This window comes from Limulus polyphemus, unplaced genomic scaffold, assembly GCF_000517525.1.
Source record: "Limulus polyphemus unplaced genomic scaffold, Limulus_polyphemus-2.1.2 Scaffold853, whole genome shotgun sequence".
Classification (NCBI taxonomy): domain Eukaryota; kingdom Metazoa; phylum Arthropoda; class Merostomata; order Xiphosura; family Limulidae; genus Limulus; species Limulus polyphemus.
Window position 1 is genome coordinate 95,877 of NW_013666463.1, and position 15,962 is coordinate 111,838.

The 15,962-nt window shown below is 30.0% G+C and overlaps 1 protein-coding gene across 4 annotated transcripts in view; it reads right to left on the bottom strand.

Annotated features, from left to right (window-relative positions):
* Positions 1-705: 705 nt before the first annotated feature.
* The window catches only part of LOC106460876 (enhancer of polycomb homolog 1-like), a 52,180-nt gene continuing 36,923 nt past the window's right edge, over positions 706-15,962 (bottom strand). Inside the window, exons 10-14 of one of the 4 annotated variants that reach the window (XM_013920631.2) lie at positions 15,283-15,369; positions 11,375-11,526; positions 9,077-9,202; positions 4,957-5,369; positions 706-1,284 (exon numbers count right to left, since the gene is read on the bottom strand). In XM_013920631.2, coding sequence (XP_013776085.1) covers positions 1,034-1,284; positions 4,957-5,369; positions 9,077-9,202; positions 11,375-11,526; positions 15,283-15,369 — 1,029 coding nt within the window. In that variant the 3' untranslated portion in view covers positions 706-1,033. Of the gene's footprint in view, positions 1,285-4,956; positions 5,370-5,390; positions 6,480-6,635; positions 6,738-9,076; positions 9,203-11,374; positions 11,527-15,282; positions 15,370-15,962 lie in introns of those variants that run through there. The other 3 variants (XR_002610868.1, XR_002610867.1, XM_022387684.1) reach the window with 3 other exon arrangements.

Here is a 15,962-nt window from a genome sequence, read left to right on the forward strand (position 1 = left end):
TTGAGGTGGGTGTTGCATAGATTTGGAATGAGGATGTAATCACATGGAACAGTGACAGCTTATGGCTTTACAATTGATGAAAAGTATGGCGGGGGATATCTGAATAGAAGGTACAAGCTATTCTGACCGAAAAGCGTGTAGTATAAGGCCCTTGATGTATTTGAAATTTTCAATTTAACCCAATCCACAAGTACTCTTAAAAATTCCCTTAAGTTACACTTTTCATACATTATGATGGCCTATAAAGTAACTGAATATAGATCAACAGACTGTTCACCAAATACTCTCATATTCAGGTAGTAAATCATGATCCCTGTATGCGTGAGGTATGGTCCTCCCCTTAGAATAGATGACTCACATTGTTCACAGGTATACATGTAGTGGTTAAGGTCTGCATTAGTCAATGTTCACAAGTTTACCTGTCAACAACTAGCAAATGCCACCAAGCATTAAAAGCACTGTGAGATGACGATAAGTAAACAATGTACAAGATAAGGATTGGGGCTGGCTTTGGTACATGCCAGTGGCACAGAAGCTGCTCGGATCTGGTTGGAGAGGTCTGTATCTCATTTTCATGCAGGTTGACCCATTGATGTATATAAGTTACAGCAGATGCAAGATGCGTGTGGAGCACATCAATAAGCTGCATAAAACCCATGGCTTGATTTTATTGTAGATTCATATTAAAATCAAGTACAAAGTAAGTTTCTATACTGCTAAGTTTTATTAAATGACTAAAAATTTATAATAAACATACAAAAAAGTTCAAGGATATTTTTTGAATTTAAAATGGGCATTATGTTCCAGTTTGAACTATAACAATTAAAAACAATTTTCTTCTCACTGCTTGTGAGTTAAGTAGAGGTTTTCAAATGTGATGTCTTCTTGTGCATCCATTTAAATACAAACTAGTAACAAATCATTTTTTTGACTAGACCATTTTTCTTCATTATTTTACTTGATATACACTAGCCACCAATATCTAACAGTTCTACTTTCATTCCACATTTTATGACACGCATGGAATGCTTCTTTAGCTGACTTGACGATCAATGTTACTTGAAAAACTGTTCTGAATAATTGAAGGTGGACTGTAAAATGAACTAGAGTCCTCATCATCAAGATCAGAGGATGGCAGCACTTGGAAACACTGCGACTCTGAGGACATCAAAGTTGGAAAAGTCACTTCGATAACAGAGTCTGTTGATGGGTCATGAGAGGACTTTTCATCACAATTACCATTGATAACAGCATGAACTGTGCCATTCATTGCATCTTCATATTCTGTCAAAAATAAAATAAATTTGTAGAGCATGAGACTTCATTATACATTTATAATTTACATAAAAATTTTATTTTTCTACAGCATTGTGAAAAAACAATGTAATATTACAAAAGTAAGAAATGGCTATACACATTTCTATCAGAAAAAAGAAGAAGGCAGCTTAATGTAGTGATAGTTGTGTATTATTTTTAAAACATACACGTTTGTTTTAAGCTTGGTTAACAGATTTAAAGCTCTTCGATGTGATGCTAAGTTTTAACCCTTCAAGAGTAAATAGCACGAGTTAATTTGAAAGTTGGGCCTATTACCTAATAGCTTATAAAAAACATAAGGAAACTGCTATTTTATGGACAAAGAGCACTTTGGAAGGAATATGGTTGTCTATCTACCAAATTTTATAAAACTTACAAGTTTCAGTTCATTCAATGAAATGATATAACAAAATTTAAGGACAACAAGTGACCTGTTGGGATAATCAAGTTAAAGTAAAAAAAAATATCAAAACTAGCCCATTTCATTCAAATACTTATGAAGCCTTCCTTCAAACTCCCTTAAATTAACTGTATCCACCACATTATAAGGTAAGCCATTTCAAAGGCCAAACATCTTGTTAAAATATAAAACTGTCGTAGTTGAAAATGACTCTTATCCTACCAAAATTTATACTTGTGTCCCCTACCATTCCCACCGTTAAGTACGAAAGGAGATGATGCATCAACACTATCAATTCCCTTTACAATCTTAAACACCGCAATCAGATCCTCTCTAACTTTTTTTTTTTTTCCCAAAAGAAAACAATATCAAGATCTTAACTTACTCGTGTATGACAACCTTTTCATACCAAATATCATCCTAGTAGCCCTCCTCTGAACTCTTTCCAAACATTAAATCTCTTTCCTAAGGTAAGGAGTCCAAGACTGAACACAATACTCCAAATTAGGGCTAAATAAGTAACCTAAGCAACAAAATTATAAGTTTTTTATAGTTATATTCAATATTTCTATAGATGAAACCTAAAATCCTATTTGCTTTACCATAAGCAACAGCACACTGCTTGAATGGCTTAGGAGATTGATGAATCACAACACCCAAATCCTTTTCTTCCATAATGCTGTTAAGATTATTCCCATAAAAATTATGCTTATAATTGAAATTATGATAACCCACAAGCATTATCTTGTATTTATTATAATTAAAAGCCACCTGCCAATTGATCTAAATCCTTTTGTATAGCATCCCCCTTCTCCTTCAGCAAATTTAATTAATTTATTGACCACTTCTTCATCTGTGTCATCAATGTAAATAAAAAACAACAAAGAACATAAAACTGATAACCCACAAGCATTATCTTGTATTTATTATAATTAAAAGCCACCTGCCATTTGCCAATGGATCTAAATCCTTTTGTATAGCATCCCCTTCTCCTTCAGCAAATTTAATTAATTTATTGACCACTTCTTCATCTGTGTCATCAATGTAAATAAAAAACAACAAAGAACATAAAACTGATGCCCGAGGTATCCCACTTGTGACATTAATCCAGTTTGATCGAATTCTATTTATAACAACTCTCTGATTTCTTCCATCCAGTCACTTTTCTATCCAATGAGCCAACTGATCTCTCACACCCATAGAAATCATTCTTTTATTAAGCCTTTTATGTGACACCTTGTCAAATGCTGTCTGAAAGTGCAGCTACACAAAATACACACACACATACCCTCATCTACATAACCTCTTTAAAGAATGTCAAAATATTAGTAAAGTAACATTTTCCCATAGTGAAACAATGTTGACCATCAAACAAAATCTTAAACTTTGTTAAATGACTTTGCAAAGCATCTTTTATCAGACTTTCAAAAGTTTTCCCATCAATGATATAAAATCAATAAGTTTATAATTACCAGGACAAAGAAGTAACATTAGTCACCTTCCAAGAAATAGTAGCAACTGGCTCACATGTCCAATCTTTAACTTCTGTATAAGAATGACATTGCTACACAAGGAAGCTAGAGACTAGATCTGGGCATTTAACTTGATTAATCGATATGACTGATTACCTATGTGTATTGGTTATATTGATTAGTGTCACGTAAAGTAGTTAATTAAATGAAATCATGATTGAATTTATTAATGTCAAAAAGTAATCAACTAATCAAAATTAGTGTTTCTAACTATCTAATTAATTGAAATATTGGCATAATGATTTCTCATTATTTTTATTAATTCAAAGTTGTTAAGCTTAACTGATTAGTATCAGGACTCACAAAAAATAATCAACTAATTTAAATTAGTGTTTCTAATTATTATGGTTTTACTAATTGAAATTAGTGTTTCTGATTATTACCTTTTTCAATTATTTCAGCTATCCAAGTTTCATGTGAGAACAACTGATTAGTTGAATGTAATTGATTAATGAATTTGGTTGAATTAATTGATTAGCAAATTCTACTAACTGCCCAGCTCAATTAGAGACCCGTGATCTTTAAGACACCTTTCACTCCCATCTTGCACATACAGTCCAACCTTTTTCAATATGTTGCTTTGCCAAGATATTCTATAGACTTGGTGTTGGATATTCTAAGAAACAATTTTACTATCAGTAAGAAATTAATAAAAATAATCTAAGTTTTTAATAGCAAATATTATTAACAGTATAAAAAAATTGTTTTAAGTGTTTAAGGTTTTGTGTTCAAATTTCTTAAAAATATGTTTATTTTCCAAGGTTGGATCAAAAAAGCTTTTTCGCTTGTTAATCACTTAGCTAGCCACCATTTGAATAATTGTGAGTATAGTGTTAATATCAGACAGTTATGTCTAGCATCTGTGTTCAAATTTCTTAAAAATATGTTTATTTTCCAAGGTTGGATCAAAAAAGCTTTTTCGCTTTTTAATCACTTAGCTAGCCACCATTTCAATAATTGTGAGTATAGTGTTAATATCAGACAGTTATGTCTAGCATCTGTCAATGACTGTTTTTGCCAAAAATGACCTGTTCGTGGTATTGGAAAGTTGTACTTATGCATTACCGTTTAAGTGAATAAACATTATTTTAGCTGTTCTCATTGGGAAAATAAACCCTCAAGTTTTATTTTCTTAAGTATCCACAAGTCATCTGGCAGTTTTAAAATGATTTAGTGATAGCTAATTGCTGAATGTGTAAGTTGGTAATTACAATGTTTTTAAACTTGAATGTGGAAAAAAAAGAATATGTAAATTAAATTGATAAAACACAACCTGCATATTTAAACTATTAACTAATAACACCTGTAAAACCCTGGAAAAGTGAAAATAATAATAAAAATGATTAAAACAGACAAATTATACAATGTTTATTGTTCTTACAAAACCTACAACTTAAAAATTTTGGATTTTATAACACATTTATATCTTACAAACATTTAAAACTGCCCGAGGACTAAACCCCTTCTAAATAAATTATATAAAAAAATCTACATAGTTACATTAAACTCCATAACTATACACTTACAAAATAATTAAAAACTAGAAATGTCACAATTTTTTAAAGTTAACCAGATTCATTCCAACTATTATTTATTTATTACACCCACAAAAATTCCTAAAATTACAGCAAATTTTTCAAAATCCTTTTCAATTATTATTTCTCTACTACACCCATAAAAGTTCCTAAAAATATAGTACATCCTTACCTTCATGAGTTATCCCATTATAAGAATGTATAATAAATCCATCTGGTCCACCTGATGTTACTGTAGAAACTACAGAATTCATTATTTCAGAGACTTCTGATACAGTGAGTAGGGCTGATACAGCAAACTGAACACTTGCAGAATCTAACGTAAAATGTGATGTAGGTTGAGATGAAAAGGAATGTTCAAGGTTCTTTGAGATTTCTGTACTGAGTTCTTGTTGCTTTAATCTTTCAAGTTGCTTTCGCTGCATTTCAAACAAGTCTTCTTGGTGATGCTGGAAATTTTCAAAATCTGTTTCGGAAGGCAGTTTTTTCATTGAGCTATACAATTGAGCTGATGACTCACAATTTAATAACACAGTATTTTCTTTACAATTAAGAAATGGTGGAGTTTGAGGTCGAAAAAATGGCCTAAAAAGAAAAATAAAGCTATTAATTATTTAAAAAAAGTTTTCGCCTTAAAAACACTTCAAAATGCATTATTTTAGTCCAAGTGAAAACCAAAAAAAGGGATCACCTGCAAAAGAAAAACCTGATATAAACAGAAATAAACTTTTGTTTGTTTGTTTGAAGCTAAGCACAAAGCTACACAATGGGCTATCTGTGCTCTTCCCACCACGAGTATCGAAACCCGATTTCTAGCATTGTAAGTCCGCAGACATACCGCTGTGCCACTGTGGGGCATGAAATAAACTGAACAATGCCAGATTACAAAATGTATAAAACCATAAATCCTTTTGGGTTGTGTATTACAAGTGAGTAACAGTAACAGGTAATGAAAGTTATTCTGGCATCAGTCTGCCTAAGTAAATGTATAAATAAGAATAGTACTAAATACCAATTACAAACTGTGTGTAATATTTATACTGTTTCAATTCCACTGACAATTAGAAACATGGCAACTTTTAAACCTATTTATATGAAAAGGAATTAGTTATTATTACCCACTTATAATCACTTTTCTTCATTTCCTTCTTTTTAATCACACAACATTTAATTTTTAGTGAAAAAGCTGCTATTATGAATATGGAGGAACGGAGTCAGATCACACGTTGAAACACATCAAACAATGTATAAAATAGCCATGATAAAAGAATTAGCATGATGGATCACAAAAAATATTAAAAATTCAAGTAGACTTTGAAAAGACCCAGAAGCTCAGAGATTTCAAAATATTACCTATTCTTCTTCAGAAGAAGAACAGTAAATGTGTATATGATTCAAATATTCAAAATCAATTCAGTTTCTGAGTTTGAAATTACTATGTATAATGTGTATATATATATATATTATAAATTTAAAATAAGTTTTCAAAAAATCCTTTTGTTATATTTTGTAGTAAAGAAATAAAAAATAACTGAACACTGTATTTGTGGGGTTGACCAGACCTGAAACTTCAAAATATTCTGTGTATTTAAAAGTTATTCAAATATAAAACTCTTAAAAAGATATCAAACCCTAAAATGAAGACAGAAGTGGTGTGTGAAATGTGCACAGCTCTTGCAGTTCCACTATAAATACCTGATAATAAAACAGAGATTACAAAATGTTAAGAAATGAATATCAACAGTTAGCAATAATTTATAATTTTTTAATCAACTTAAAAGAACACTAAAATTTTTAAAATTTATTAACGTATGCTTTTATATGCCCTCAAATAAGATATCTCCATTATACACTCATGTCTGATAGTGGTGGTAACCAGAGTAAAGCCAGAAAGTTCAACATTCTCAAGACAAAAGGTGTAGAGTGACATCCAATAGAATGGTAGTTTTGTGGCTATAAAAGAACAACAACAACTACTTTAGTTATATTGTTTATGTAGTTTGCTAATTATGCATAAGTTAGGCAAGTTGATTACTCATTTACAGAATTAAAAATGGCAAATTTTTTGGTTTTATTCTGAAATAATGCACTTCTAGAATAGGTCTGCAAAATTTAATCCATCAGCTTTGCCTTTCTTTTTTTATATTCACATCAAGTTTTCCAGAAAATTTAAAATCTTTCAGTTCCCAACCTTTGTCCATTATAAAAAAACAAACAAGAATTAATTCTCTTAGCAATCTGAAAGTTCAATGTGCACACCTTTGCAAAGATCAACTGTAAAAAACTTAAAATGGCCTGTATTTCCTAACTACTTACCACTAAGAGAAAAATTCCAAAAAAGTAATCATGCCAAATGCAGTAGCAAATGCTGGACTGAGGGCTTGCAACGCATGCTCTTAGCAACCATGATCAGCAGATCCTTACTTTATCTCTTACATTTTATGATATATATACTAATCCTAGTGCTAGTGACATGAAGCAATGAATTCAATCTGCATCTACTTTGGAGAGGTAGTTATCTATTTTTTCTTTGTTGTAAATAAATATTTATTCTTGAAAGCATACAACATCAATGGTGGATGAAAGAACGTTCATTAATAAATATAAAAAATACCTCCCTCCCCCTCCACCTGGTCACTTTCATTCTCAGACATTTTTTCACATGGCTAAGCCCAAAACGAGCGTCATACAATATCATTACTGCTTCTTGTTTGTTCTCACATATTGTCACCCTTAAAATAAAAAACACTTTCTTATCCCATGTATGTAATAAGAGCTATATCCTGATATGCATATTACTTCCATTTAAAGGTGTAGTTAAACAGTAAAGGTTACAGTAATTGTTTGGGTTGATGTAGCACACACACAAATGCATGGAATTCACCCAAAAAATAGTGAGAAAAAGAACACCAAAATTCTGCTTTAGCTCAAACAGTAGGTGATGATATCTCATAAACACAGCGAAATAAAACAACTTAGCATTACTCACATTACATCATGCGCTGTAAAATCGAATGTAACTATTTGTTGGCTCGTGCATTTTCCGATGGATAAATAATAAATAAAAGACACTCATGCATGATGATTGATAATTAAAATTTCAAGATGTTCTTAATTAAAATTCCAATGGAAAAAGAAGTTAGAGCTTAATATAAATAGCAAGAGAGTGAAGTTATAATTTAGCTTACAAATAATTTATCAGAAAAAACAAAATACTTAAATCAGTTTTCAGTTACTATAAATTAAGGCAGTTTTTATTACAAAATCTGATTTTTATAGCAAGAAATGGACAGTCTATTCGGAAATGACAATTCACTATCATTTGAATGTCTGTTTCAATATATGTTTTCAGTTTTTTTTACATGTTGATCTATCAAAAGCAATCTAAATTTTGATTGTGTTTTTAAACTCAAGTATAATACTGTCACCAAAGTGTTGAAAATTTCCAATAAGTTACTGTATGTAAAAGTGCAGATCTATTGATTAAATCCTTGTCATGAATACAAATTTACTATGTATTAAAAGCAAACAGATAATTAATAAACACATTCAGTTTTTAAAGTTATAACATTTCACTGCTTTATTTTTAAAGCTCATGTTTTCAGAATAATTTTCAATCTACCATTTCAAAAAGCTATCCACATAAAGTCAAGTTCTTAAGTGTTAACCTATATCTTATCACAAATTTCTTTAACCAAGGCTTTCTCTCTTTACATACTATATTTTTTCACCTAAAGATGATTTTTCACACAACCTTTCTAAGTTTTGTTTTGTAAAGGAAACAATTTTAACCTCAGCTAAATACAGATATATTTACACAAACAAGTCTAACAACAGACATTCAATGTTCAAAAAATGTATTAATAATGAAGATAATATTGTGTTTCTAATGCAAAATAAAAAAACTGGAATAGATTAATCTGCATCCCCCCCCCAAAAAAAAAGATGTTTAAAACAAATGGTGAGCTAAAAAATACATAGGATATAAACATTCTTATATCAGATGTTTAACTACCATATGACCAAGATTGGTATAAAGAAATGCACAAGTCCCTAATGTTTAAAAGAAGGTGTCTTGTGCTAAGAAGTATTTTTGTTCTTACTAATACTACACTTATATAAAATTTGATAATACTGTGCTGGGTTTCATTACTATGCTTACTCTTAGAAATGAAAACAATTATATAGTATTTTCATAGAAACTATTAATTTGTAAATTCTTACGTTTAACAAAGCTTTTAAACTAGAGTTTATTAGCAAGGTACAATTGACCAGTTTAAATGATCACTTACCACTCATTTATTACTTCTGATAAAAATGTATTGGATGGAATCCCATTTAACAGCGAGTTGTTGAATGTTACATCTAAATTGCTCCAATAATCATCTAGGGGTGTCCAGGCACGGTCGAGCAAAAGCCTTGAAAATAAAAAGGTTAAGGGTTTCTATAATTAATTGTAATTTCAGAGACTTTTATCTTCAACTGTTTTGTGGTTTCTTTAAAAACCAAGAGGAAATATATGTCTGTGTCATAAAAATAATATTACTAGTACTATGTTGTTTTTTAAATGACTCAAAAAAACTACATACTATATATTGTTGCATTTAAACCTTCAATTGGGCCCCCCAGTAGCACAGCGGTATGTCTGCGGACTTACAACGCTAGAATCCGGGTTTCGATACCCGTGGTGGGCATAGCACAGATAGCCCATTGTGTAGCTTTGAGCTTAACTACAAACAAACAAACCTTCAATTGGTATAAATTGTCCCTTATCATTAAGGGATAGAAAATATAGTTTACTTTTTCTTCCTAAAAAATCTGAAATTCATACATTTTCTATTATAAATTTAATATTTTTATTAATATGAGTTTCTTATAGAGGACACCAAGGAATTTTAAAAACCTTAGTTATGATTATGGGCAGAAAGATATCAACTTCTAGATAGATAAAGTGTAATGAAGTAAGTATTTAACTATTCAAAATGTGATAAATTTTCCATAAATGGTACAAACAGAATCTCTGGGACTCTTAGAGTTCCTTATACAATTCTAAATAGAGTGAGATTGTTTATAAATTTGTAGGCATTTTTTTACCATTTAATCTTATAACCTTTTATCTTCATAACTTAAATCCAAATTGATTTTTATTTACTACTGTATGTTTATTTCTAGGTCTTTCCAGTGGTTTTTAGTTAATTTATAAAAGTTAAAAAATGTTTTTTCTTGAAGTTGTTTGCAATTGGCTGAAAATGACAAGCTCCACTTATTATTATTTCACCTTCAGTAGATATTTGATTGAAGTACAACTTATCTTTTTTATTCTAAACCATTACTGAATCATGTTTACAATTAAATTTTCACTTTATAACCATGATGACACTGACAAGTAGATAAAACTGTTAATAATTTAATACATCTGATGATATACTAGTTTGAAGCCAAGAGGAAAAATAATAGGGGGAAGTTATGAAAATTTATTTCTGTTAATATAAATAAAGATGACACAAATACATCTTAATAATCCATTCACCCTTTTTCAATAATACATCTTTTTACATAACTTAGAAGGTTTGATTTTGTTATAAGCTTGCTATTTGGCTTCATTACAAAGTAAATGTAATATACACAGCTTGAGTAACAAGGATCAGGCCACTTATAAAACAAGAGTTCAAGTAACAATTTTCCTCCAAAATTACAAGGTGGCCTTGACAGTTAGTATCATTTGCGAGGTGCCAGCTTGAAGGTACTTTGTAATGCTTGGAGATGGGTTGAATGGGTATTGAAGAAAAACTTTAATATAAGTTTAACATAACAGCAAATGTACAACGTTTCGACAAGGTTTCGTCATCATCAGATACATATCAAAGCATTGTACATTTGCTGTTATGTTAAATTTATATTAAAGTTTTTCTTCATTACCCATTCAAGCCATCTCCAAGCATTATTAGTACCAGAGTGGGTTCCTCATAATCGAATTTGAAGGTACTTTCTCTTGAATTTTATAAACTCAACTCTCTTTTTATGTGAAAAAGCATCAAGAGAATTTTTTTCCCACTACTGAACATGTTAATTAATTAACTAACTTTCAAAACAATATCACACTATATAATACATATAAAGCCTTTGTGGATAGAGCTTCCATATTTTAAATTGCCCACTTAAACTTCTGGGCAGCTTTTAATGAAAATTAGTTTTTTTTATCTAGGTTTTATGAGAAGTTTATTAGAGTATGCAAAATATAACTATACTTAGAATATCAATTTTAATTCAAAAGGGAACTTAATGTTAATACTTATGTAAGCTTTAAAAAATTGTAAGTTTTATTTCTTTCTTTTTAATTAGACAGGTATCAATAAAATTTAACTATTATGAATGTAATCAACATCTTTATTTTTTTAGGAAATATTTCTTTACACATATACTGAATAGTGTTTGTTTATATTTGTCTAAAATGTACATTTGTTTGTACAACCTATTTCAAAGGTATAGTTTTGATAACCAATTAAATCTACATACTTGCAATGTAATAAAATAATAGACTTATCCATGCAGGTGTGAAATGTGCTAAATAATAAAGGCTTATTTCTTACCTGCCACCTCTGCCCATTCTCCTTCTTGCAAAACCTATACATCTCCTTTCTGGAAACAGTAACGATGTTAAGCAAAACCTATAGTTACGACTACCTTTACCTTCCTCTTGAGGGTTACACCAAGGCCAGTTTCCTAGTCTTTCCCTTAGAGGCTGTGATACAAAAACAGAGAGAAAAGGTTCTCAACTTTATACTGACAAATACTGCAACATATATATATATAATCTTGAAATGTCATATTCACAAAAATAATAAAATGGATAAAACTCACAAGTGATATATATACAGTAGGATTTACCTAAAATGAAAGTTTTTACAAATCAAGATTTTGACAATATTCCAGAGCCATTATCAAATCAAATTAAAACACCTAAAAAATCAACTTGAAAAGGTCATTAAGTAATGCTTCAGGGTCACTGAATGTATCCTGCATGACAACAGATGCTTAACAAAGAAAAGCATTTTTCATAATAATATTACCAACTCTGAAATACCTTAAAAATTTTACAAAGAAGATTAAGTTACAAATCTACTCTCTTATGATAAAGGAAGAGAGTTTAGTTAATCAAATATATGAGCAAAGCACTAACTGAAAAGTCACTATTTATATAACCACATTCCAGGCAGTATTAATTCCCAATCTATAACCCTCATTATGTACACATATTTTTGAAAATCTTGCTTTTCTGATATGAATTATCTATATTTTTATACAATAAAAACTCATTTCCTTGACAATGATCTGTAATTAATTCACTAGTGGGAGTCTGCCACAGATGGGGCAATGTGCAGAGGCCTCAGTGAATTTATTCCTGGTCTACGAATTGTTTGTAACAAACTTCAAAAAAGTATTCTGTTTCCCAAAATGCATTTTTTGCTGTATCAATGTGATCTTGTAAGTTAAATCTTTCTCTTAAAAACAGTCAATTCTAATCTAAGTAACTTTCTATTTTTAAGAACAATGCAGTTGTTGAATTTTCTTTAGGATCCAACATAACTTTTCAGTAAGACCTCTATTAGAGAGCTTTCATTTCAATTCTGATGTTATCTTCTCATTGATCCTACTTTTGTTTAGTATATTTCAATATCCCATTACGTGGACATATGATTTCAAACATTTCTTTGCTATATAAACATTTTGCCTCACTCACAACTTCATAAAATATCCGACACTTTCAGTCTTGACAGCAGGTGCATGAAAAGAGAAGCAGTCCATGTATTTATTCATGTACGTTGGTACTTATTTACAGATTTTGATATTCTGGCTTTTTTTTTTCCAAATGTCATAACATTCAAGAAAGCTATTGATCTCTAATTCCAATATAAGCTGGATGCTGTTACTCAATCTGTCTAGTTCAGTCATAAATTTTAGAAGCATTTCTTGTACATGAGACCAAATGACAATTAACATAGCATTACCATACATTACGTCATAGTGCAACTCATTTAAATTTTGTTCTTCAAAGATTTTGATAAATAGTTGACATAATGAGATGCAATGATAATTCAAATGGCATTATATTTTTCACACTGTATATATCTTCACCCATTTGGAAACAATCTGAGCTTAAGTAAAATCTGGATAGTCATTCTGTGAAGTTGGTTGTTAGGCCAAATTTTTGTTTCATGATGTCATCATCACGATGTCTTTGAAAAACAATTTAATAACTTGAACTACACACAGAAGTGTTTGTGAACAGTCACACAAATCTTTCGAGTATATTCTGCCTTTAATCCTGAAGAACACACAGGTCCATCTGTCAAATGTACATTTTTTTGAAAATGTGGTGATAAAAATGACATGAAAATACTGAAGCTGAGGAATGCTTTTGGGATGTATATTTTTATCAATCTTCCAAGTCTTTAATGGCTACTGAAAGGACCAAAAATGTTAAAAATTGCCTCGAAAGGATGTACGTAAGGGATTTAAATAAAAGAAACAATGGGATGTAACTGGTTTTCTATGCAAATTGTTCATAGTATAGGTATGAGTAGCTTTATTATTCAACTGTTCTTTATCTTCATTTCAAAACTGCTTGTCCTTGTATTCTTATTTATTCATATTTACTGAGAAGTTTTCTTTGTCAGCAGGTAATATCATAACTGAATATCTCTGATAACTTGAGTTTCTTCTTAAATTTTCTTTAGGAACTTTTGCCAAAATACAGTGACAAAATGAGTACTATAAATATAAATAATAACTGAAACAAGTTTCAAAAACTTATACATCTTAGTTCTTTTCTTTGAATGGTATGTTTTATTTGTATTCTTAGCTTACAAACAATATTTACGAAGCACATTTTTTTATCTAGTCATTTGTGCATTAAATTTCTAAGATACAGGTTTCACCAAGTGATAACTTATGAATCTTTTCTTATTATGATGTCAAGTGCTCATTTGTTTTATTGACAATAGGCATACAAAATTTTTTTCCGAATGATTAATGAATACTTTCAAATATGCATGCTTCCATATATTCACAATATTTGTGGCAACATGTAATCAATTCCTACTGATAACAGTGATACAGTATGCAGCTTTCTGTATCAGCTGAAGGGTTTTCTTCCTAAAACATCATGCAATGATAAACGTTTTAAAGAAAAAGATTATGCTGTATAATTTGTCAATTCATTATCAACAGCAGCATTCATTTTTTTAATATCCACATTTTTTTATGCTACATACTGATATAAAATTTTACAAGTCTTATAACATATTAATGTACCATACTAAGCTTAGATAGAGCTTAAGTTATACAAAGTCATTTTCGAATTCGATGACGAGGAACCCACTTTGAGACTAATAATGGCTGGAGACGGCTTGAATGGGTAATGAAGAAAAACTTTAATATAAGTTTAACATAACAGCAAATGTACAATGTTTCGACAAGGTTTTGTCATCATCGTTTTGTCATTATTTTAACTATAATTACTTTTGTTCAATATTTTGAAAGTCTATCTGAAATGACAAGTTAGTGCACAAGCAGCTATAAAGTCACAGCAACAAAAAAAACCACTTTTAATCTTAGAAACTTCATTATAGAAACCTTCTGTGGTATTACACGTGAATCCACTAGATTACATTTATCTGAACAAGTTATTTTTGCTAAGAATCAGTCTATAGGATACATAGATGGGATATTTTATAACAACCTAAACAAATACATTACTGAGATAAACCGACTTAAACATATAATTTGAATGTTGATTTGAGACAACCAAAAGTCAACTGAATTTGTTACAACCTGATGGCTCACATCCATTTTGATCCTACTAAAATTTCTTACATTAGGAAAATTAAAAAAGATATGCTAAAGAACCAGAGTATGATACAGTTTTAGGTTTAATAAATGTTAAAATCGAGCTAGATTGCACGTTTTTATTTTACATTCTTCTTAATCAGTCCTTTTTGATTTCTACTCCAAAAATGGGAAAAATACCATTTGAAACACACATTTCCTTTGTCAAAAGTTACTACACAGGAGGCCTTCTGTTCAATATCTGAGTGTAAAGAGAGACTTGGATCTACAACAACCACAAGTATATTTGAAATTCTATTTGTAAGCAGTAAAAAATATTCAATAAGTGATGTTAAATGCTTAAACTGTCATTGAAGTTTTTTGTGTAACAAAAGTAACTATTGAAATTTGTAAAGGATTAATTAAGAGGAATGTGAAGAAAAAATATCTGCAGTTAACTATGATTTTAAAATTGTTAATAAAAAGTCATTGCTTTTGATAGCTTAGGCATATTTCATCAATGCATAATTCAAATTTGTTTTCATCAAATTTGTGTTTGCTATGTAACTACAGTGTTAAGAATGACTACTGAGCAATAGATCTCTCTATAGTGGTAAATGCAATAAACCAAACAAATAAAACATATTTTGGATGTAAATATAAATCTTACTGCATGGTAATAGCAAAACTTCTTTCTTCTAAATACAAAAGATCCATCAGGATCATCATCATCCTCCACATCTGATGGTGAGGTAACCTATAAAATATATATATATATATATACGTTTTGAGAAGCTTAATTTAAGATGTGTAATACTTTGCCATCCAACAGCAGTCCCATGTTGGATTAGTGAAATGTTGTAGTGATAAGTAAAAACCCATTAGTTAATCATTTAATTAGTAGAGAAATAAAGAAAAAGCAGTTCTTTGATAAATGTTCTGAGAAGCCTGAGGTTTTCCTTTGTTGAAAAAAGAACTATTAATTACTTTCTACAAATTATTACAAGACATGTTAAACTGTCTCACAAGGTTTATAAAAATTGTAGCATGTAAGAAAGATGTTTTAAAACTGTATTATATCTAACCCACTGACTTGTTTACTGAAGTTCATGGTTAGTGTCAGTACTGTGTATATAATTGAATGAGTAATTGGTGAGTTTTTACTAATCACTAAAACACTCTACTAATCCAGCATCGGACAGCTGTTAGATAGCAAAGTATAAAAATTAAGCTTCTCAAAATTGGTGAGTTTATTAGAAAATGTTATATGCAAGTTTCTACAAAGTTTTATTTAATCAAAAGTAATGTTGAGCATGGAAAAGATTAATACATTTAAGATTAATACTTTTA